Raw genomic sequence first — 25,382 nt, 5'->3', positions numbered from 1 at the left:
GGGTAAAATTACTCACATGCTTCTAGGAAAAATATTAACTTGATAATGTATTCCGGGAAAAAGTAATTAATTTGAAGCGCACAGTTTACTGTTCGCTCAGTTTTGGAGTTTCATGTTCCCTAGTGAGGGATTGAGTTGCGTTGTGTCTCGACTATATATTCCTTAAAGCCAAGAAAATCCTCATTAAAAACCAGCGAGGGTCTGCTTCCAGTAATCAAAGCAACAGGTGAGTAAACAGAGCTGGCATCTTCGTAGAACATGTCTAAGAAGCCGTGTGTCCTTAAACCATTAAAATGCATATTTCTGCTTCCGGATTTTTGGAAAAGTTGGGCGCGGATGAATCTCCGTGAAGATTCCAAAGAATGAAGAGAGAACTTCATAAATGGTGTATTTAGTAGGGAATTATTAGCAATGCGGGTTTAATTTTTATTCAAATAAATTTGAATATATACAGTAATTATATTTATTAATAGTAGATTGCCCAGGTATTCTACCGAACCCTTAACAAATGAGGGACGTTGTTGTTTTCAGTTGTTTTCATTTTTAGTTTTCTCTAAAAGAAAACTATTTTGCCGGCTTTGTCCGTCCGTCCGCTTTGTTCTGTCCGCTCTTTTTTCTCTCCGCTCTCAGATCTTAAAAACTACTGAGGCTAGAAGGCTGCAAATTGGTATGTTGATCATCCACCCTCCAATCATACATACCCAGTTGCAGCCCTCTAACCTCAATAATTTTTGTTTTATTTAAGGTTAAAGTCAGCCATGATCGTGCATCTGGCAACGGTATAGGATAGGCCACACCGGGCGGTGGTTAAAATTTCATGGGCCGCAGCTCATACAGCATTATACCGAGACCACCGAAAGATAGATCTATTTTCGGTGGCCTTGATTGTACGCTTAGGCGGCTGTACAGAGAACTCGATTGCGCCGAAGAAACTTCGGCGCAATACTTACTTGTTTAATATTCATTTCTCTTTATTTCTCATCTGTTTGAGTAGTGTTATTTCTCATCTGTTTGAGTACTCTTAACACAAAATTTCATTTGTGCCCCCAGCATTTGGGAAGAGTGGCAGTAGTCGAAAAGTGACGAAATGTACTCTTCTCTGTCGTTTGTTGTAAAAGTCTTAGAAGGGAAACATTCTGTATCGATTTAGTGGTCTATTTCTGTGCTCTGACAACTTTATTACAGCGTCAATTATTCCATAAGTTGCCGTCGCTCGATGACCTCATGTAAGTTATTCAGTTATCAGTTATACATTTGATTACATTAATATGGGTTTTGATGTTACGTTATTTACTCAAAGAAAAGAGTAATGTTACCTGAATAGGGCAAAAAAAAAAAGAAGAGTAATGATATTTGAACAGGGCAAAAAAGTAAGAAGAGCAATGTTACCTGAACAGGGCAAAAAAGTAAGCAGAGTGATGTTACCTGAACAAGGCAAAAAAGTAAGAAGAGTAATGTTACCTGGATAGGGCAAAAAGGTAAGAAGAGTAGTGTTACCTGAACAGGGCAAAAAAGTAAGCAGAGTAATGTTACCTGAGCAGGGCAAAAAAAATAAGCAGAGCAATGTTACTTGAACAGGACAAAAAAGTAAGAAGAGTAATGTTACCTGAACAGGGAAAAAAGTAAGAAGAGTAATGTTACCTGAACAGGACAAAAAAGTAAGAAGAGTAGTGTTACCTGAACAGGGCAAAAAAGTAAGAAGAGTAGTGTTACCTGAACAGGACAAAAAAGTAAGAAGAGTAATGTTACCTGAACAGGACAAAAAAGTAAGAAGAGTAATGTTACCTGAACAAGGCAAAAAAAGTAATCAGAGTAATGTTACCTGAATAGGACAAAAAAGTAAGAAGAGTAGTGTTACATGAACAGGACAAAAAAGTAAGAAGAGTAGTGTTACCTGAACAGGGCAAAAAAGTAAGAAAGTAATGTTACCTGAACAGGACAAAAAAGTAAGAAGAGTAGTGTTACCTGAACAGGGCAAAGAAGTAAGCAGAGTAATGTTACCAGAACAGGCAAAAAAAGTAAAAAGAGTAATGTTACCTGAACAGGGCAAAAAAGTAAGCAGAGTAATGTTACCTGAACAGTACAAAAAAGTAAGAAGAGTAATGTTACCTGAACAGTACAAAAAAGTAAGAAGAGTAATGTTACCTGAACAGGCCAAAAAGATTTAATATCGAAAGGAATCCAGTAAGCAAGATTATTTTCTTTCCCCACCTCCGTTAAACGACCTCGCTATGTCAATATCCATTACAGTTTTATCTCTTTGGACAAGTAAGACGTTAATTGAACCTAGATTAATGAGATTCGTGCTTCTTAGGAAATGTAGCAGCAAACAATATATGAAAAAATTGCAGTCATCCGTTTCTTAACGGTGTCATTTCCATTCTTTTTTGATAAACTGTGTTTTTTGTTGAGAGAGAGAGGGAGAAAGGATGTGGCGTTGATGTGTTTTATTCCATGAAAATAATTGAATGAAGCTGTATCGACATATTTCTGCGAAAGAGGATAAACTGGACCTCAGAGGAACGTCTGGCACAAGTACAATGAGCTGGAAACGAATTCTCCTGGGGTGAGAATTCCTAGAACACAACATTTCCCACATTTCCATGTGATTAAATTCTCGAAATCGAGGTTACATCGAATCCCAGTTTATTATTGCCGTTCTGGCTAACAAGAACGGTTGATTAAAAAGCAGTTGTGTTTTTGCTAAGTAAAAGCTGGTTCTCTGAACTTAGATGGGTGTGGGAACCCTCTGGTTTGGTTATAAGCATGTCATTTAAATAAAGGGTGAAGTTACAATCTTCATTTCTCAACGTCATTCTTACTTATCCAAAGGTTCTAATGTTTTGTCGCATGTTAACAGGTCAACAGCGACATCTATTTAACCCCTAGAGTTGAATGTTGAATAGGATTTTTTTTTCATAACATGAATTATATTTCTTGTGTTTTTCAGTAACTTTGAAAAGAGAAGCGAATTTTAAACATACGTGTTTCAGGGAAACGTGGAAGTACAGAAATGATTTTTAAATATTTACTTTTTCCGGGAACAAAAGAGAAGTGAATTTGAAAGGCAAACCTTGGAAAGACGTATCCGTTGTTCACTGTCAGCGTTTGTAAAATATTAATTCTTTTTCCCGCAATTTCAGTTGTTGATAAACCACGAGTTTCACGAAATCCGTTACACTGCCTTCCCATTTGGAAAATTGTCTTTTGAAGCAGTGAACGTCTCTTTACGAGAAAAATAAGTATTATTTTCTATCTGTCCTCGATCGTCTCAATAATAGTGCAAGGACGGAAATACAATTTCTGACATATCTTTTGATTAATATTACCAGAATACTGATTATAAGGTTAAGAGTATTTGTAAAGTAATATGACTCTCATAACGCTAATAAATCTTTCATTTCAATAATGAAAATGTTATAATATATATGGGGTGCTGCTGGACAGCTATGCTTTCTAACTCAGGTTCGAATCCTGTCGTGGAATCGAGATGTTGAGAGGTCGTTGCTTGTTGGCCGCAGTATTGAAAAATAAAAAGGATTTTATTTGTGGTGCATGTACGAAAAATGAGCACCTAAGCAGTATTGCATGTGCAGTATGTATATAAGAATTATTTTACTACCATGCCTTACTGTATATTTTGAAAAGTAAATGATCAACCGGATGTTAATTAATTATTAGTACTATTATTGCCAAAGATTTGCCGTTTGTAATCTGTACCATTTCCAAGTTTGTTCTTGATAAATATGTTTTCGTGTCTGTGTGTTGAGGCATAAATCCAAACCTGATAACTGTGTCGAGAGAAAATGAAAATTTCCAGTTGCCGTGCGAAGAAAATCATGTGTTATCACAACCAAGTTTACTTCGCATATGTCACTCGACAGTCAAGCTTAGTCAATTATTGGTTAGCCATTCGTTATGCAGAGTTCTATGCAGCGATTGAGCGTGGGGTTTCAGGAGCAGCTTTCTTCTGTGATGTCGTTTGCTGATTTTGTATTGAAGGAAACCATCACTGCTGGTATTTTTGTCCTACTTCCAATACAGCTAGTGGTTTTTAGTTTTTCTGTAAAAAACTATTGTGCCGACTGTCTGTCGTCCGCACTTTTTCTGTCGCCCTTTTTCTGTCACCCTCAGATCTTAAAAACTACTGAGGCTAGAGAGCACAAATTGGTATGTTGATCATCCACCCTCAATCATCAAACATACCAGAATGCAACCCTCTAGCCTCAATAACTTTATTTTATTTAAGGTTAAAGTTAAAATGTCGTGCAATTTAGCAACTATATAGGATAGACCATCACCGGACCGTAGTTAAAAAGTATCATGGGCCGCAGCTCATACAACATTATGCCGAGACCGCCGAAAGATAGATCTATTTTCGGTGGCCTTGATTTGCGCTGTAGCTGCTGTATGAAAACTTGATTTCGCCGAAGAAACTTCGGCGCATTTTTTACTTGGTATTTTTTATAGTTATTTTTTATAGTCACCAGATGTATGGTGGTTATTATTTTTATGCATATGTAGCTATTATTGTTTATCATATACCAACAGCAGCTGGCATTTTTTGTTATTATGCATCAAATGCATTTGAGATTTTTGTTATATACCACATGCAACTCGTTATGCCCCAAACGCAGTTGCTACATGTGTTAGCATACACCAAATTGCTGCATTTGTATGCAGCTACTACTGTTATCATATACCAACAATAGCTGGCATTTATTTATTATGCATCAAATGCATCTGAGTTATTTGTTGTTTACCAAATGCAACTTGTTATGCCCCAATCGCAGTTGCTGTATGTGTTAACATACACCAAATTGCTATATTTGTTTACACCAAGTTGCAGTATTCGTTAACATACACCAGATTGCTATATTTGTTAACATACACCAAATTGCAGTATTCGTTAGCATACACCAGATTGCTATATTTGTTAACATACACCAAATTGCAGTATTTGTTAACATACACCAAATTGCAGTATTTGTTAGCATGCACCAAATGTAGCTGTTATTTTAATTATCATGCTCCGAATGCAGCCACTTTACTTTGGTATATAAATTCACATTTACGGAGAATGGGGGCAATGTATGCAAATATATTCTATTAACTGGTGGGGCAGGGGCCAGGAAATATGTCGTACCGACATGAGTTTTTTGAGTCCGGTTTCACATTGAGCATTTATATATATATATATATATATATATATATATATATATATATATATATATCATATATATACTCTATATATATATATATATATATATATATATATATATATATATATATATATATAATAATAGTTATATAGTATGTATGTATGTACATATATAATATTTATATATATATTTTTAAGTTCCACATTCTCTTTGATATGAAAGTTGCTAATTTAAGTGTTTTTTAGTTCATTTTTTCTTCATATATTTTTAGTGAATTGGTGCTTTAGCAGTATCTTTGTTCGGAAAACCAGGAATGTATTTTTGTATTATGATATTAATATTTTCGTTAAAAATTTTTGTGCGACCTTGTATGAAGTAGCGTTGTTGAAATGCAGCCTGAAATCCTTTATTCACTCTAGACGTGTGTTTAAGTATTATCAGCACTATTGGTTAAGCGGGATTTGGAATGGAAGGCACGAATTCTTCGCTGTCGCGTTGTTCGTGGCATGTAACATATTCCCAGCATATGTTATTGATTGTAATGCAGACTCGAAGCGGATTAGTTTGTGCAAAGGACCACTCGAGCAATCCGTTTTCATCTTGTTACATTGCAAATTACACATTTTAACAGTGATGCATTCTGTGATTGTAGGAAAACTAATTTGAATTAACAGTTGCAAATCGTTACTGTATATGATAAATTACGGTATTTGACCTGTGATACTGTAGCAAATATTACGAAATCTGCTAAAAGAAACTTTTCTGTACCTCACTCCTCTTCAGATAAAGTGGTTATTAGTATGTCTTTGAAATGGGAGTTGTTAGACTGGTAGTCTATTAATGAAGGAATTGTTTCTTCTAGTCGTTTTGTGAAATTTATTCAGTTTCTGTTGTCTTAAAGTCACTCTCCTCATTGTTTCACTAGGAACGTTGTGTTGCTGCATACGAAGTGAGCAGTGTCGCCGTTTGACATACATGCATTCTTGAGAAAAGTTCACTCTCTTTCAAGAAGTTTCCTATGAACATTATATAGGTATGCTAAAGTTTAAAGAGCTGCTGATGATTAACGAAGATATCTGTAGGGCTTTTGCAGACGATCAAAATCATCATTATCGTTTTGATGTCAGAATTTTTCTTTGTCTTTGACACATTTTACCTGTATTCCCACGGGGGTCAGACCTTCCTGCCCCTGTGCCCTTTTACCCTTACTTTTCAGAGGTTTTTAACTGGTCATCGTCTTTTTACTTCCATTTCTACAGCTCTTTTACACCTCATAATTTCCTTGACAAAATAGCAGCAAATATTAGATGTCATCTTCTGAATGTATTGTAGAATTTTAACGTTTTCTGCTAAAACGGTGTGAGTGTTATTGATGTAATTTGTGAAGTGATTAGGATGTGCTGAGGTCTTGTTGAACTTGCATCACTGTTATTAACCGTGTAAGCTTAATCCCACACGTAAAACTCTAAGTAAAACATTGTTATTTTGCTGTAACATTTCCAGTGTTTTCCCTGCTTAATGTAAGCCATGTCACTGAATACAGATTACGCAATTATGACTCGATGACCCGTGTTGTATAATTTATTGCATTTCAATATTTCTCTCATTATCTATCTCAGTTATCTGAAGCTGCTGTTACTTGAGCGTTGCGTTTGTGGAACGACGGTTACATTAATTTAACTGATTTTTTTGATTTTTTGCTCTTAAGAAAACATTGATTTCGTTATAACTTTGTTGTGGAAGTGTACTTCGAAACCCTTGAGGAGAAAGTTGTCAGCCATTTTGGTGGATTTCATGTTGGTATTACTACTATTACTGAGAAGGAATCGTATTTATGAATTTGGCTTCACTGATTGCCTTAAAAATATGGGAGTAACTTTTGCTAGTTTTTATGAGCCGATGGTTTTTGCAGTTGGACAGCACTGTAACTAACATAACATGATGGTACAGTTTTTTCCTCTCTCTCCCCATCGTGATGGTACAGGTTCCCCCTTCTCTCTCTCTCTCTCTCTCTCTCTCCCCAATCTGATGGTACAGTTCTCTCTCTCTCTCTCTCTCTCCCAATCGTGATGGTACAGGTTCCCCCCCTCTCTCTCTCTCTCTCTCCCCATCGTGATGGTACAGGTTCCCCCCTCTCTCTCTCTCTCCCCCCATCGTGATGGTAGTTCCCCCCTCTCTCTTCTCCTCTCTCTCTCTCTCTCTCCCCATCGTGATGATACAGTTCCCCCCCCTCTCTCTCTCTCTCTCTCTCTCTCTCTCTCTCTCTCTCTCTCTCTCTCTCTCTCTCTCTCCATCATGATGATATAGTTTTCTCTCTCTCTCTCTCTCTCTCTCTCTCTCTCTCTCTCTCTCCATCATGATGATACAGTTTTTCTCTCTCTCTTTCCATCATAATGATTCAGTCCCCCCCCCTCTCTCTCTCTCTCTCCTGCCCAGATGCAAGTGGAATGTAGTGAGAATGAAAAAGATATTTCCACGAAATTCGAATAACCAAATATGGTGGGATGAAGGAGAAATTGATTAAAATCCGGGCAGGTGCCTGAAGCCTCCCGTGCCTGAATTGCCTTCCAATTGCTTGTTTAACACTGGCGAACACGATAACTTGTCACCCGAGAGGGGAGGGAAATGGAAAATGTGTGTCACCTCTTCCGTCTGAAAAGTTACGGGCGAGTCCTAGTCACGTGTGGAAATCGGTGATCCTCTAAGGGCGAGCTTCCGTGACCCTTTTTCTTTCTACTGTGAAGCTTCGAAATTCTCATCGCATTTCTGTTTTTGATTAGGATCGTTTTCCATGAAGAGGCGTGTTCATCGCTTCCTTCATGGTTAATTCCTTTCTTTCTGTCTTTTTATTGTTCATTTCATTTCAGAAGCAGGTTCATTGCTACCTTTGCGTAAATCCCCTACCCTTTTTTTCCTTTTTTTGTATTTCTTCGGATCTGGGCTAGAAAGGTTGTCCCCTCCCATTAAGCTTAACTCATTAAAAATATACCTATCTACACACACACACACACACACATACATATATGTGTAATATATACTGCGTACATATACACAGACGGTTGGTGGGTTTGGATCTGAGCGCGTCATTGTAAAGCATTTTTAGGCGAGTATTCGCAACCGATCGGGTTCCTTTGTGGTTTCGTTATTGGACACGAGGTTGGCGTTTGGAATGAACTGGTTTTGGTGTATTGCTGCGGCCTTTGTATCGAGCAGCGGAGCGCGGTTCAACTTCCAGATTTCCTTTGACTCTGTGTTGTCCCTAAACTGCAGGTTGCAGGTATATTGGTTACTTTCATTTCTTGTCTCAAGTGGTATCTCATGCGCAGAAATTCACAAATATTGGCTACACGTTTGTAATAACTATATGCAAATCTAACATAAATAAATTGTAGGCAGTTTATTTATGGAACATACCGTCTGTATGTTTGTAGGTACATACATACGTATATATACACGTATATATATATATATATATATATATATATATATATAAATTGTATATTATTTATACAAATATGTATATAATTTTTAGATATGTATTTTCTAAAGAGCAAAGCTCAATGGGACCGGACGATCTATTACTATATACTGTATAAAAAAAACGCATTACTATACTATAATATATGCAATAAGCACTTGTATTAATATTGCGTCTTTCATATCTCATACACCTTATTTCCTCACAAACCGTTTAAACACGCAGAAATTGTAACCGTATTTGCATCGTTTCTTATATATACGACATAGGCAAGCAACATTTTCAAGTAAGCACCTTCCTTGGGAGACCTTTTAGCCATTTACGTGGTTATATTTCCAATTTATTTCGAAATTGTCTGATATGTAGAGAGCTCTAAGAAAGTAATTTTGCAGGCACGGAATGTTCACTTGGTCATTCTTTTTGTTTATTTTACTTTTATGATTAATATAATAGAAAAATCCTTTCCCGTTGTAGTAACTTAAGTTATCTGATTGCATTCTGTAATTAATTATTATTATTATTATTATTATTATTATTATTATTATTATTATTATTATTATTAAAGATCTCTCTCCCGTAGGGGGGTAGCGCCGTCTGTGCACCTCACGTGGTGCACTGTAGGCATTACTAAAGGTTCTTTGCAGTGTCCCTTCGGCCCCTAGCTGCAGCCCCTTTCATTCCTTTTACTGTACCTCCATTCATATTATCTTTCTTGCATCTTGCTATCCACCCTCTCCTAACAATTATTTCAAGTGCAACTGCGAGGTTTTCCTCCTGTTACACCTTTCAAACCTACCTACTCTCAATTTCCTATCCAGCGCTGAATGACCTCGTAGGTCCCAGTGCTTGGCCTTTGGCCTAAAATCTATATTGCATTCCATGCCATTCAAAAGGCTCTCCTTAATTTTTTTTAAATAAGGTTGTAGAACCGAGATAAATTTAAAGAATATTTCCAGCCGAAAGAGATCGAGGGGAACAAAGAAAATGTAAAAGTTCCGAAGTAATGTAACTGGAGCCGGGACGCTGCAAAGAACCATTTGTACCATCTACAGTGGGCCACACAGACGGCGTAAATGCACGAACTAAAAGAAAAAAAGTTTGAATGTTGCCTTGACCATAAATAATTTCTATGAAATTATTTTGATGTTGGTGTCAACGCCAACTAATTGGTACATGTATACTTGTTTAATTGAGAGAGTTATTCACAGAAGGTTTCAGTGCCATAATGATATTCAGTAATTGGTGTTGAGCTGAAAATAGCTCGTAATCGTTGAAATGAAACATGGTTACGGAATCTGATTCGTGTCTTTGATTGTTGTTTCTTTTGAATTCTGATGAATGAAATTATTATTATTATTAAACTGGTCATCGAATATGAACAAGAGTCTATCTTAGCGCATGAGTTCAGACTTATTGGTGTAAACTATGTAATATTTTGGACTCTCTCTCTCTCTCTCTCTCTCTCTCTCTCTCTCTCTCTCTCTCTCTCTCTCTCTCTCACACACACAAACATATATACATACATACACATACACATATATATATATATATATATATATATATATATATATATACATACATACATACATACATACATACATACATACATACATACATACATACATACATACATAACAGAGAGGGAAAGAAACAGAGACAGAGAGGCGGGGTAAGAGTTGTATGTTGCGTTGTAGGTGCTAGGAAAATGTATGCTGTTGATTATAAGGTAGTGTATTTGTGGAAGGCAGTGGTTTGTTTGGAACTTTTGCCTTGGTGATTACAGTGATTATTTTGCTGCTGTTGACCATTTACGCAGAAATTATTCGTACAATATTCACGCAAGATCACTTACGAAATATGCGTTGCTTGGCATAATTGCTTGTTATTTTGTCACTAATGACCGTTACATGTTTTCGTATTAGAAAAGTCACAGGATTGTCTTATTGTTTAGGCGGTTGCATGCGTCATTCTGCTTGCTTCCTGGAATCTGTAAAACTGTTGCATCATATAGTTTGTTATTATTCTGTGGACAGCTCGTACTGAATGCATAGTTCAGTCTCATGAGGTAGAGCGTCTGAAAGCCTTACAGAGGCTCGTAACCTCTTCTCTGAAGCTAAGTAGTCAACAGACCTCAACTTAACTGAATATAAAAATTTAAACCAATGGCCAAACGCTGGGACCTACGAGGTCATTCAGCGCTGAAAGGGAAATTGAGAGTAAAGGAGATTTTACAGGTGTAGCAGGAGGAAAACATCGAAGGTTTATTATGAAACACTTGTTAGGAAAGGGTGGAAAGTAAGATGGAAGAAGAGAATATAAACGGAGGTACAGTAAAATTAATGAAAGAGGTTGCAGCCAGGGGCCAAAGGGACGCTGCAAAGAACCTTAAGTATTGCGTACAGTGCACCGCGTTAGGTGCACTGACGGCACTGCCCTCAACGGACTCCTGTGCTTATCAGCTACATTATTCGGATTATTCTTTGCTTTTATATTGTTTCAGGTGTCGCAATTTTTTTAGGTAAATCTCTTAAATTGAATGTTGAAGTACAGTGCAGATTAGATTATATTGGAACTATGCGGAATTGCAGTTAGCTGTAAGATATCTAGAAGATATTCAAGTGCAGGCTCTATTACAGGGTCTTTGTTAGTTAACAGGCTTTTGTTTTTCGGTTATCAGGAAGCCAGACCCCCAAAGCGTATGTTGAGGTGCTATTGTGTTATGTTTTGTGTATTTTTTGGTTGATATACCAGTATTTATAGTAGTTTCTTATATTATCCCAGTTAGCCTATATTTTGCTGATTTACCAGTATTTACAGTAGTTTCTTATCTTATCCCAGTTAGCATATACTTTGCTGATTTACCAGTATTTATAGCAGTTTCTTATATTATCCCAGTTAGTATACTCTTTGCAAGGGAATTTTTTTTAAGCATGTTTTATGGTCAGATCACGAAAGAATAGTCTGATTTGCAAAACTTATTTATTATGATCCTTCTGAATAGTATCCTTCTAGCGCCACACGTCTGATATTTATGACACGTTCACTGAAATCGTGGATAATACATTCTGAACTGACATGGAAGCCCTTAGGTACCAAACTAAAAACATGCTTTAGACTGGTAACCAGAGTCCAGTAAAGAAAACCTGTAAATTGCCAACAGTTTCTTTCTTTGTTGGTTGATAGTCGTAATTTGTAAGAGATGTCTTATATACCATTGTGAGTGTGATATTTCAAGGTCACGCACTAAATCTTCTGTAATTGATATGTGATTTACTGGCCCAGTGCGCTCGAGTGAAAGAATATACTATTTTAGCAACTCATGCATACCTTTACACCGATGAAAAAATAGAAATGTAGTGGTGTATATTTAGGAACACGGGTATAAATCGATACCACTCGGTAAAATGTCACAGTGACATTTGTTTCGGATTTGTTCTTTCTGTATTGTACGTAGTAACTTTCTTGTTCACCTCCTAAGTGTTTATCTCTGTCCAGTTATCTATATGCATAGAAGAGTATGTATGTATGTATGTATTACACATACGTATATGCATAAATACATATTGTTTATGATAGAAACTGAGTGAAAATTGAAGAATTTTAATCCTATGGTGGCTGACTGGAAAGTCTTTATGGAACACTGCGCTTGGTGTAAATGGTTAACGGGTCAGACAAATGAGACAGGATATTAGGGGAATGATGAAGACAGTGGCAAGGACACTGCGCAAGGCGTAATCTCGTCCACATAAGTCTCGGTAAAAGACGGGAATAAAATCAAATGGTCGCCTTTTAGAAACCGGAAGGCTATAGTGAACGGGCTAAGACAAATCAAGGAGGGGATTCGAAAGTGTGACTGAATAGAGAAAGGAATATTCTTCAAAATGGCGCCTGTAGAGAACTGACGGTTAGTCCAACATCTGCTGAAGAAGGGAAAAAGATCTAAAAGAGATTTAAAGGCTTCGTCATTGACTCGACTAGTTGTTGTTTCTGATTAGGCTGGCCTCATGCCAGCACGGGCTCTTGCTTTTGGATCGACCCTTAATTGACTGGATGAATTCGTCATGGTCGTCACATAAGATCGTAGCCGTTTTAGCGCAAAAGCGGAAATTGACCTCATATGTGTTATGAAAATATTCTCTTTGCTAATTAATCATATAAGCTGGTATAATTTGTATGCAAGCTGAGCATCAACACTCCGGTTCTGATGCATTTAGTATTTTTGCGTAATCAGTTTAATATTTCGTGATACGAGGTCATTTGTAATCTGTTTAATATTTCGTGATACGAGGTCAGTTGTGCTTGGCTTCTAAAAAATAAAATGGGTTAATGGAAGGGTTTTAACTTTTATGGCGTTCTCATTAAATTTTTTGACATTTTATTACTTGAAATTTTAACGTTAATTAATGACTCAGACTTGTTTTGTTTATCAAGTTAAAATGCGAGGTTCTCCCGGCCAGATTAATCCCACTACCAGTCATCCAACTTGACACTGCCCACGATGCACCCTTCTGTGCGTCTGTCATATCCACGGATTCCCATTCTACATTCTACTTACTGAAGGTGACGCCTCTGTCCCTGAAATTCTGAGCGATCGTCTTGAGGGTGAGCTTGAGGGACGATTTGTCTCTCCTGAGGCAGGAATGGCACACCAGGTAGAGTGGGAAGAAGAGGCCGGTCCACGCCGTGCAGAACCACGTCGTGAAGAACGGGGCGTCGAACACAGCTTTCTGAAAAGAAGGAAAACGTTCTTTGACTAAAAGGATACATCTTTGTCACTTTTTCATAAGTTGCATTTTAATAGGGAGCTCTCACATTCACAGTTGATCCCTGATCCCATTTTCCTGCAGAGAGCAACCAGAATCGCAGAACAGCAGCACTAGTATGTAGTAAATGTGTCTCACTGTCGAACTTCTCAGTTCCAGAGGTCGTTTATTCCTCACACCGTTGGACTGTGGAACAGCCTCCCTGAGGGTGTGGTGCAGTTGGAATTTCAAATGTTCAGCAAAGATGCAATGCAGTACTGCCCTAATACTATTCTCCTTGCATTTTAATATATTTTTATCTGTTTATTGATATATTAATTTATTTTTTCTTTTTAATAAGTGAGATCTCGTCTTTCTGTGGGTTTCTTTACCTTCTCTTACTTCCTAATGAACGTATATTCTTTGGGAGCCTGAGTTTCAAGTCAGTGGCCACTGTGGGCTTATTCCATATGAATAAGGTTCGTCTTCTGAATAATAATAATAATAATAATAATAATAATAATAATAATAATAATAATAGTAATAATAATAATGAATGGTTCCGCCGAGCGCCAGTAGTTCTCACGGTGGCCTCAGAAGGTTCTAATGGTTGTTCTTGTCCCTCTTCCAAACCAACGACCATTGTACAATGAGGCTTTTGATAGTGAATTATGTTTTAGGCATATTGCATCATTAGCTTACCTGCGGCAGTATCGACAATGAACTTTCATTATGTTGTAACAGTCCCGTCAAAGATGAAGCTTCAAATTAGCAGAAGCACAATTATGGTAAGGCAGCACAATATGCCATATTATTTTTGCAAATGTGTATATGCTGTTTAATAACATGGATACAGTTTATTCACAGCATGCGGTAAGAAAAAATAGTGTTTTTATTACCCACGTAAAATAGTTCCTTGTTGAATTTTTTAAGTTTTAGTTGCATTTTTTTTTAACTCTTAGAGCTTGCATGAAACATTGTATCAAAAGAGACATAATGGAAATCAGATTTCTCATACCATTCACGGCGTAAATTTCCTCTAGCACTCCTATAGATAAATTATTATGTTGCAAACTTTCTTTTTTTATAGAAAGTATATCATCGCATTTTTACATATTTCCTTCAAGTATCGATCAAAAATAGTGTATCATTTTTATGAATTGAGATGGTACGAGAATAAATCTTTAATTTCTAGAGGTTGTTAATTTTTTTAAATCTAATAATCGTACTGTTTGTAGTCTAACTTACTAAAATAACATAATTTGAGAACCTTGAAAATTGAATATTAAAAGAAAAAAAAATTCAAACACATATGCAGTGATCAGTTACAACCTACTGATGTCAATTGCGTTGCTTTATTACCAAGTGACTTTTTTTTTTATAGATTGGAGGCAATAGCGTAATACACTTAGTTATATAGTAAATACTGTTCGAATATTGAACATGAGATATAATGTAAAACAAGCATCACATGTGTTCCCTTTGGTGTCTTCCCCATAGTTATCCAGCGACTCTTAATTGCGTTAGTTTCTACGGCTTAAGAAAAATCCTCAGGGCGAGGCATCGATATCCGAAGTGTAATTCACTGGTCTCATTAAATAATAATAATAATAATAATAATAATAATAATAATAATAATAATAATAATAATAATAATTTTTCTATGGCACACATGATCGCGTGTTCCTTTCCGGTAATAATAGTGATTATAATAATAGCAGGGCATCAATACCCTTTACATTGACATCGTCGAGGTAATTGTCTCCTGCCCTTTTCCCCTTCAGTAATCAATTTAAGTCGTTTCCTGTTTAATCGTTCTGCCACTCCATATGTACACCTTCGAGAGCTCCCTTTCTTTTTCTTTCTCTCTCAGAGCAAAGGATTTATTTATACCATCATATTACCAGTCTCTTCACATACGAGTTCACAATAACATAATTGTTCATCTGTCGATCCATCCTTCCACCATTTTGTACCCATACTCTCTATCCTTTCAGCATATTTATCTCGAGTTTTACTGTCTGGAATTTTGGTCTGAAAATTTCAACTTTTTTGTTCTTACTTGAAAATCCGGTAATCAAGCTCCACCTTAATAAAGAAGTGTTACCTAACCGATCCTTGCATGTCATGCCTCTCTCTTATCCATCACGCTTTCTCAGTCAATACTTACTGACAAAATTGCATGACTGTTATTTAGGAAATCAATTCTTAGGAGTGTTTCGAGGATGGTTTAGATAAAGTAGAAACCTTGCACATTTTTATCAGGTCTGTCATTGAAAGAATGATCTACATTAGAAATAAGTTGGTTCAGTGGGCGCTAGAGAACGCAAGAAAAAGATATCCGACGTGAGATCGTAGATGACATGAACATTCGTACCAGAGGATACATTACCTTTTTTTCTGACGATAATGACTGTTACATACAGTAACAGTTATTATCGTCAGACTGTGTAGTGCGGGCTATGACGCAACGCAAGATATAAGAGTGTTTGTGTGATCATATTCTGAAATTATGCACGTCAACTTAATTGATCTTTGACTTTTTTTCTTATCTTTATTTTGTCGGCAGTTTTTATTTGAATATTTTATGGATTTTGCTTCAAGTTGCAAATGTCGGCTTGACCTGTTCGTATATTTATGAATTTCTTTTGGTGTTAATATATCCAAGCTTCGACCGTGTTGGAAATTCAAAACTCTACAAGCCCAAGGCTCCAGAGACGATGTAGTCTTGTATTGATCGAATGATGACGTACAAAAGAAAAGAAAAGAAACGATATAAGAGATATACAAAGAAAAATGGTCAACATAAAACAGTCAAAACAATGAAATGAGCCTCGTCTCAGCCTCCTTAACGATAAACTACTCCCACCTGTAACAGTTTGAACTTTTGAAGTTCCAACGGTCCACCTACATAATTAGAAAGATTATTCAGACATATTCTTTCTCAAAATATGTATCATATTATTTCTTGAATTATCTCACTGTATTCACTCACCGCATTATACCATTATTTCTTGAATCATCTCCTTTCGTCAGTGCCACATATTTCTAGATTTTTCTCTCTGATCCGTCCTCGCATTGTTTCAAATGATTTCCTTAATTGTCTCTGTAATCAGTCTTCGCGGTATATCGTATTATTTTATGAATTATATCTCTCAGATCAGTCACCGCTTTACATCATTACACCATATTTCTTGAATTATCTCTTCTATCTATATTTCCCTCTACCTCCTCTTACTTCCTAATGAAAACCATATTTTTGGGAAGCTTGAATTTCATGTCAGTACCCCTGTGGGTTTGTTCCAGCCAGTGCCCCTGTGGGCTTGTTCCATATGAATGGGGTTTATCAACTGAATAACAATAATAATGATAATAATCTAATCAGTCGCAACATTATTAATCCTGAAGAAAAGAAATAATACCCCGAACGGTTATAAACTTCTGCGAGCTCTGTTGCTGGTAGAGTCTGTAAATGGAAATCAATGTCTGCTTGGTCAGACCGGCTAACTCGATTTGCTAGTAATCATCAATTATTGACAGTGACCTTTAAGCCGAAGAGGAGAGTGTAAAGTTGAAATCCCTAGATGTCTTTCTTTTCATTCATGTTACCTTTCTCCTTTAATCCAACGAAATATCATCTACTTAGGCAAATATATTTCTTGAGTTTCTTAAGCCTTTGCAACAAGAGAGAGAGAGAGAGAGAGAGAGAGAGAGAGAGAGAGAGAGAGAGAGAGAGAGAGAGAATTGTTGCGTGCTTTTTGGTCCAATAGTGTCTTCCCGAACGACTATTTTAAGGGTACTGTTCAATTGGATTTTAGAATTTTTTTTTTTTTTATCTTTTTTTAAATAAGAGTGAGACCTTGTGTGTATCGTAGGTCAGTGCCGAGCGAGGCTGCGAAAAGGTCAGTGGAAACAAAATTGTTTATCATTTCCCACCAGAGAACTGTTGAGGGTGGATGGTGATAAATATTTTGAAAAACGGACGTGACGCATTGATATATGAGTAGGCAAGGATCTAAATAAAATATGTACTTCAAAGAAAACTGGCAGACTGGTTACGGCTAAACACAAACGTAACCGTGGTCTTGAACAAAATATTTTGAAAGTATAACGAATGAATGAAAAATATAATCCAGGTAAAAGAAAAGGCTATAAAGTTGCCCTTAAAATTAGCCGTAAGGAAAAATTCAAGTTGCGCGCCATAAGATATTCGACTTTAGCGAATTTTAAATTTCTTCATAGGTCTCCATTATTATCCTTGAGGAAACAGGGGTATATTTAGTTAATCTCAATGTGTAGACTGAAATTGAATGTATTACTGTGTAAACGGGGTCGTACTCGAGCTGAAAAGATGTTAACGGACCGACGGTCGATGTTGAACTGTAAAAGTTACAATGGAAATTAACAGTGTAAACGGGGTCAAGGACATAAACAATTGTTTTGAAGGTGGGTGCTATGCTACCCCTGTGTATGCCCTTCTCCACCCAATACGCTACCCATCACTTGAATAACGACTAGGTACATAATTCACTGCCTGAGTCAGAGGCATATGGAATTGAACGGTTCCCCTGGCCTTGCAATAGACACCTATTTAATTTGTTCACTGCAAGGCTAGAGGGAGAGGGAGAATATAACATTAGTATTAAAGGGCCTTTTTCCTGGATTGGCATATAAACCTGTTAGTAAAACATTGGAAGACTGGATTTTCTACGCTTAATTAAAGGTTACTTTTGGAAATAGTATGCGAAATAGGTGTAGATTTCAGGAACTTCAGTAGAAAGCTGAATCCTTCTCACGGTTGTTCTTTATTTTCCATCCCAAAAAGACTGAAATGACTGAAGAGACAAGAAACGATAATAAGTAAAAGTAAAAAAAAATGAAAGAATAAAATGCATATCTCAATCGACAGAAAACGTCCTTGCTCAAAATGGTAAGAAACATACTCGTATTTGCATTATATGTTAGGAATGAACTATCATCTAAGTTCATGTGATTTTTAAATGAGTTTACATTCCAAAATTAGTAGGCCATATTCATTCCTAGATATTGAAGGAATTTTAACATTTTGTCTGTGTAGAGCCTTGTAACAACTTTTTTTTTTTTTTTTCAGAATACATAGAGATCATAGTATTGTTCGTTGTCCGTAGCTGACCAGCTCAGTGCCGGTCGTTGAAGGGAAAGGCTTTCTGCTTGAACCTATATATTCCAAGTAGCAGCTGGAGCAAGGTAGCTGGTAATTTATGAAAGCTATGCTCGTTGACTGTCAGCTAGTGCACGTATTCTAAATGCAACTTGGAGTGTATAGGCTTAAACAGTAAATATGTATATTTTCAGCTGACAAGTCATCTAGTTGAATGAAAGCTAGGCCACTGGTAACACCTCTACAATTTCCGGTAAGGAAACATTGTGAACGTAACGTGGACGAACGAAAGTCTGAGAAGTCTTACAACATTTGGAACTGAATAAGGAGTAAAAATTTTAGAATACTCTTTAGATTGAAAAATATTTTTAAAATCTGATATTAGGTCGTGCCAATTGTACGTAAATTTTCCATTTCATATAATTTTTGTACGTAAGTTCTTTAATGATTTACCATACTAATTTTCTTATATTTTATATAATAAAATATTATAAGAATAAAATATGAAATTTTATGTAATGATCGTTTTTGTGAGGGGGTCAAACAATGAGGTTTAACAACAGCCAGCAGTGGAATAAAAAAACGAATTTATAATCCTTTACTAGTCTTCTGCGTATAAGAAAAATCGTTCCGATCGCCTTCGTTATTTCCACATAGCAAGCCAGACCTTAACTGTGGTAGCAAAGACGTTCACAATTGCGGAAACATCATCGCCCTTGCATCGTGCAACCCAAGGCAGAACTGCTCTGGGGTAACATAGAACTTTGGCATCGTTGGAAGTGCACTGACAAATGTATTTCTTCTCCTCTTCCCAGGATACTTTTTCATTTTTTTTAATTCCCTAAGTGACAGAGCCATCTCAGGGAAGGCAGAAGAGCGCTCCTCCGCACAGTCTAGGAAAACATATCACACCTTGGGTGTTATTTGATAGCCTTCGTTCCTGAGGGTGTCTGTTGTGGGTGTGATGCATGTGAGGGCGTGAGATAATTGTCTCCGAATCGTGTTTCAGATTTGTGTGATAATTTAAGGAATTTTTGAAGTGAGTTGTAACCTGTTAAAATAAAAAAATGGAAGCTTTATTTATCTGTATTCCTATTTTGTTCAGCATTTTTTGTTCCCCAATATTTGAGTAATTTATTTTGTTATATATTTTCTATATATTAACCAGTGTTACATTCTTGCCTCTCGCTCACTTTCTTAATAGATATTATTATTTATTGCCGTCTTATAGTTCATTGACACTATATATATATATATATATATATATATATATATATATATATATATATATATATATATATATATATATATATATATATATATATATATATATATATATATATATATATATATATATATATATATATATATGTGTGTGTGTGTGTGTGTGTGTGTTACTGCGTGAAATGGTATTTTCCGTTCAGTTAGCTCTCCTAACGTCAAAATATTGGTTTTATATTACCATCTCGCTAATGGGTGGAGATAGAGTTCATGTGTAAATTCTGGTTTCAAAACGTTCTTGTTTTTATTTGGTTTTTGAGCCTTTCAGATATTCTTAACCCTTCTTAATTAGACGTGGAGGCTACTGCATAAACTAATAAGGCTCTATAAAAGATTTAGGCATTCCTGATGATAATTTTATACTGCAAGAATTGTAAATGTCCATTATTCGCGGTCATTTTTTGCTTTCTCTCCTTTCTTATTTTCCTTCCTGCCTTGCGCTTTTCGGTTTTCAATCCTTTTATTGGCCTGGAAATATGTGCAAGAAATTTTAAACCTCTACAATATTCTTTTTACCTACTTCTGCTAAGGTCAGTGATTCTGAATTTGATCATATGTCCAAGGCATATACCTGAAAAATGCCATGGCGTCCATTAATATATTGGAAATGTTGCTGCAGTTATCTCTAAAGCTGGTTTTGCTGTGCTTTTTCTTGTCATCATAAGAAGGATGAGAAGGTCACTGGATTTTACATGACATATGCATATATATATATATATATATATATATATATATATATATATATATATATACTATATATATATATATATATATATATATATATATATATATATATATGCACACACCATGCATATATACGACAGTAAACTCCATGACCTTATCCAGCATTGTCAATAAGAAATGAGAGTATGGTTGAGGAAGTAAAAAGGACGCGGCTCAACTCGAAAGAAACGATAAACCTAAATGTAGCGTCTTAAAGGATAGAGAAGTTTCAAGATTCAGGGAAGCGGAAGGAAGACCTTCCAAAGCTGGACAGTCGAAGGAGTGACAGCGCCGACCGGGGACTGCTTATTTACACAGGACGAATGCGGGAAGAGAGGCCTTGGCTGGTTCTAAATCTCTGGACCGTGACCCCATCATTTATAGTGTGACGGGAAAAATCTCTGTAGAATAACAATCTCCTCGTGAAGTTCTTCCCCGTAAGGGGGTAGTACCGTCAGTACACCTCACGCGCTGCGCTTGGGCGTTACGTAAGGTTCTTTGCAGCGTTCTTTCTGGCCCTAGCTTCAACCCTTTCATTCCTTTTACTGTACCTCCCTTTATATTCTCTTCCAGCTTACTCTCCGCCTTCTCCTAACAGTTGTTTCATAGTGCAGCTGAGAGGTTTTCCTTCCGTTGCACCTTATAACCTTTCGACTATCAATTTCCCTTTCAGCGCTGAGTGACCTCGTAGGTCCCTGCGCTTTGCCTTGGGGCAAAATTCTATATTCCATCCCAATGAAAGTGCACCTCATGCGGTGCAATGTAGGCATTACTTAAGGGTCTTTGCAGCGTCGCTTCGGCCCCTAGCTGCAACTGTTTTCATTCCTTTTACTGTACCTCCGTTCACATCTCTCTTCCATCTTACTGTCCACCTCTCTAACAATTGATTCATAGATTGCAACTGCGAGGTTTTCATCAGCCACACCTTTCAAACTTTTACTGTCAATTTCCGTTTCACGTTGAGTGGTCTTAGCTGCTCCAGTGCTTGGTATGTATGCCTAAAATTTTGTAAATCAATCAATCAATCAATTATCTCAATGAAATTATTTTTAAAAAAGTTTGTATTATATTTTTTTGTATGTTTAAAGTTAGGTTCCCACATTGAAGTAAATAAAAGGCTTTTATCGTAAAAGGAAAAGTTGTTTTTTAAACTTGAGAAAAGTACTAGTTCTTGGTCAAACTAGCGTGCGTAGAGTTTTGTATGTTGTTAATCCAGTACTGCAATGCTTGTATACAGAACATTGCCTGGCAAATTAAACAGCACTATTAGACTTGTGTTTTTAGTTTAATTAGCATAAAATTAATTAATATCACGAGAGAGAGAGAGAGAGAGAGAGAGAGAGAGAGAGAGAGAGAGAGAGAGAGAGAGAGCCAATAAAGCAGTAGTGTACGCAATATTGGTGCAAATTAATCTAAACTCTGACAGCATTGCTAGCTTCGGGCTTTAATTTTTAGAATTTCTTTAAAATGAAAACTAGGAGAGAGAGAGAGAGAGAGAGAGAGACTGTATATGTTCAGTTCAACCAAAAGAACCTTTGATCACTTTGTGTTCACCAGTGTAGTGAATAATTGTTTGCCTGGTTGACCTTGAGACTTCACACTTAGGTTTTTGGAGGATGAAAATAGCAGGAACCGCTGTCACATTTTTCCGCAAAGCTAATCCTTTCCTTAGGAAAAGCAGTCTCTGCTCTCTCTCTCTCTCTCTCTCTCCTCTCTCTCTCTCTCTCTCTCTCTCTCTCTCTCTCTTCTCTATATATATATATATATATATATATATATATATATATATATATACACATATACATATATATATACATATACATATACATATACATACACACACACACATGCACACACACACACAAAATAGCCGCGAATAAACTGGAAAGAAGAGAGTTGAATTTACTACCAAAATAGACTGAAGGGAAAGTTTACAACTATTTACAACAAAATATCCTACTACCAAAACAGACCGAAGGGAAAGTTTACAACTATATGAAAATATCCAGAGACTATTGATAAAAACTAAGGAAGTCAGAACAAAATCATCAACAAAATATCATAATTCTGGAACATATCTGGTAGACTGGACAGTCCAAATCATTCATACAATATACATATGTCCCACTCACCTCTACCTACCTACCTACTTTTTTTATATATATATAAAACTAGAGTTCTAATGTTCGCCTACCGGGCATTTATCTCGTATAATTATTATCGTGCATCTACGTAGCCAAGTTATTCTCTACATACTTTTATTCAAACTCGGTATGCATGCCTGTACATCATTCTCCACCCAGTATTATTTTTCATATTAACTAAACGTTAAAACCGTCGGGTAAGACATCTGGTCCTTTAAATTTTTGTATAATTATAGTTTGATCATTCAAGAAACATTCTTTCGGGTATGTCTGAGACTGAGCTCGTCATACAGGTGAATGTTTCTTAGTGTGTCAAAGAAATCATTACTCGCCAAGAAAGCATCACGTGTTAGCTGAATAATTGCTCCTCCGTAAGAGCTAAAGAAATAAGTGACCCTAGGTAACCTTGTCATTAGCCTGTCGGAAATAGTTTAAACTTGTCGGCCAGCTCGAGTAAAGAGGTAGAAGGAATAAGAGGTCTGTTTTGAACATCTGGAGTTTATACAGCCAAAAGGGATTTTTTTTTTAGATTAAAGTAACAATCATGAAAGCAGTGGCTCTTCCTTTTGGGATTGCCAGTAATAACCGGATTAAAGTTTATTTAAAAAAATATATATATATTAATATATATATGTATATACATACAGTATATATATTTATATAATTTTTATATATATATATATACAGTATATATAATATATATATATATATAATAATTTTTCATGAACAACATTATTTAAGTTGCATTACAACTAAAGGCTTGTTCTACATAAATGTGGGTACATTCTCGGTCAAAACGATACTAATGGATGCCATCACTTTTATGGTGATTGTAGAATAATTAAGATAGGTTATACAGGAGTATCTAATATATAGTTATATATATATATATATATATATATATATATATATATATATAATATGTATATGTATTGAGATACATTTTACGCAGTAATGTCTCACTGTTTATTCAAAGGAAATAATGTGCCTACACCATCTATTGCATCTTTTGCACTAAACCGAGAAAACCCGGAGATTTCATTTTAGCAGAAACAAGCTACAGAGGCGATAACTGCTTTACAAAACAGCCTTATATATATATATATATATATATATATATATATATATGAGTATATATATATGTATATATATATATATATATATATATATATATATATATATATATATATATAGATATAAATATATATATATATAAAATCTGGTTACTGCAAGAGGGTAACAGTTATATCAAAATATGTTGAAGCACGTGAGGAACTCTGAAAGAATTAATGACAAATGAAGATGAAAAATAATAATGGAGAGACATAAAAACTATGAGAGCTGATACAAGGAAAGAAGTAATGAAAGACCCTTGAGAAAACATCATTTTTATCCAGTAAGCCAAATTTACTTTGTCAGATCCGTAAGCTTAACTTCGGGTGAGAGGATTTTGTTGATGAGTTGCGTGATCCAGGCAGACTTGAAGAGGATAGGACAGAACATTTATTCGCGTGGAAGAAAAACCGTTAAGTGACAGTCTGGATGTTGCACTAGGAACACTTAGGGAAGACTCTTAGAAAATCCATCAGTGATCAGCGGAGGATTGTTCGGGTCAGTGACTCTTCCACTCATATTCTTAGAAAAGTTTTGGAATGACCCCACTTGTTCTTTCTTCTTGAAAATTATGATTTTCCAGGAAACGAGTATATCGCATCTCTCTGGGTTAACCATCCTTTTATACCCTCTTCCATAGTTTCCGTCTTACATGAGCTACATACAGAGCAATTTACTGTACCTCCGGTCATATTCGTTTTCTTCTGTCTTACTTTCCACCCTCTTCTAACAATTTCATTAATTCAAAAGGCACAGGTTCGAATCTTGTTCAGGGCCGATGCACGTAACAGCTATAAAATCCCCATAGGTATAAGGTATTCACAAGGTTGTCCTCCTGTTACACCTTTCAAACCTTTCTGCTCGTGATTTTCCTTTCAGCGCTGAATGACCTCATAGGTCCCAGCACTTGGCCTTTGGCCAAAGTACTGTATTCCTATTCCTACATACAGACAGTAGGTTGCTAGTCACTTCAGGCTACGACGAAGACATATTTAAGGAGTTAGCAAGTCGGCTTTCTCAGCAAAGCTCTGAATGGTAAACCTAGAGACTTTGGGGGGATTCTGTTTACTGCTCAGTGAAAGGGCAAGAAACCGAAGGATTTGGCAAGCGGCAGTTTGCCGAAAGAAGGTATGTGCATATGTATACAACCGCAGCAAAAATAACCTTAGTTTGCGATGTTTCTTAAATATTCTGTGTTGGATGAAACGTTGCCTTCTTTGTTAAACGATAACATGTTCTGAAGTTTGGAGAAAATAGTGCACACATATACATATATATACACAGTGTGTATGTATCTTAACTGCTAGGTAATGCAAAATTTTTTAAACTAACGCTTTTGTCTATTGAAAAACACCCATCATTTTCCAAATTTGGATCACGAATAAGAACAAGTTAATTCTCCTGATCCAATTTCTCCCAAACGACCAATGTTTGTAGCGATTAATATTCGGACAAATAACGGACTAAGATGAAATTTATAAGACTTATTGTAGCCTCTATCTTTGTCCCCATATATATATATATATATATATATATATATATATATATGTGTGTTTCATATATATAGAGAGAGTATATATATATATATATATATATATA

The 25,382-nt window shown here is 36.0% G+C and overlaps 1 protein-coding gene across 2 annotated transcripts in view; it reads right to left on the bottom strand.

The window, feature by feature from the left end:
- LOC136835427 (solute carrier family 35 member F3) overlaps positions 1-25,382 on the bottom strand; it is a 341,991-nt gene that overhangs the window by 60,727 nt on the left and 255,882 nt on the right. For both annotated transcript variants that reach the window (XM_067098950.1, XM_067098951.1), the window contains one exon: positions 13,196-13,367. In XM_067098950.1, coding sequence (XP_066955051.1) covers positions 13,196-13,367 — 172 coding nt within the window. The remainder of the gene's footprint in view (positions 1-13,195; positions 13,368-25,382) is intronic.

Source organism: Macrobrachium rosenbergii, chromosome 55 (genome assembly GCF_040412425.1).
Source record: "Macrobrachium rosenbergii isolate ZJJX-2024 chromosome 55, ASM4041242v1, whole genome shotgun sequence".
NCBI lineage: Eukaryota > Metazoa > Arthropoda > Malacostraca > Decapoda > Palaemonidae > Macrobrachium > Macrobrachium rosenbergii.
This window is presented reverse-complemented; position numbering and strand designations above follow the sequence as displayed.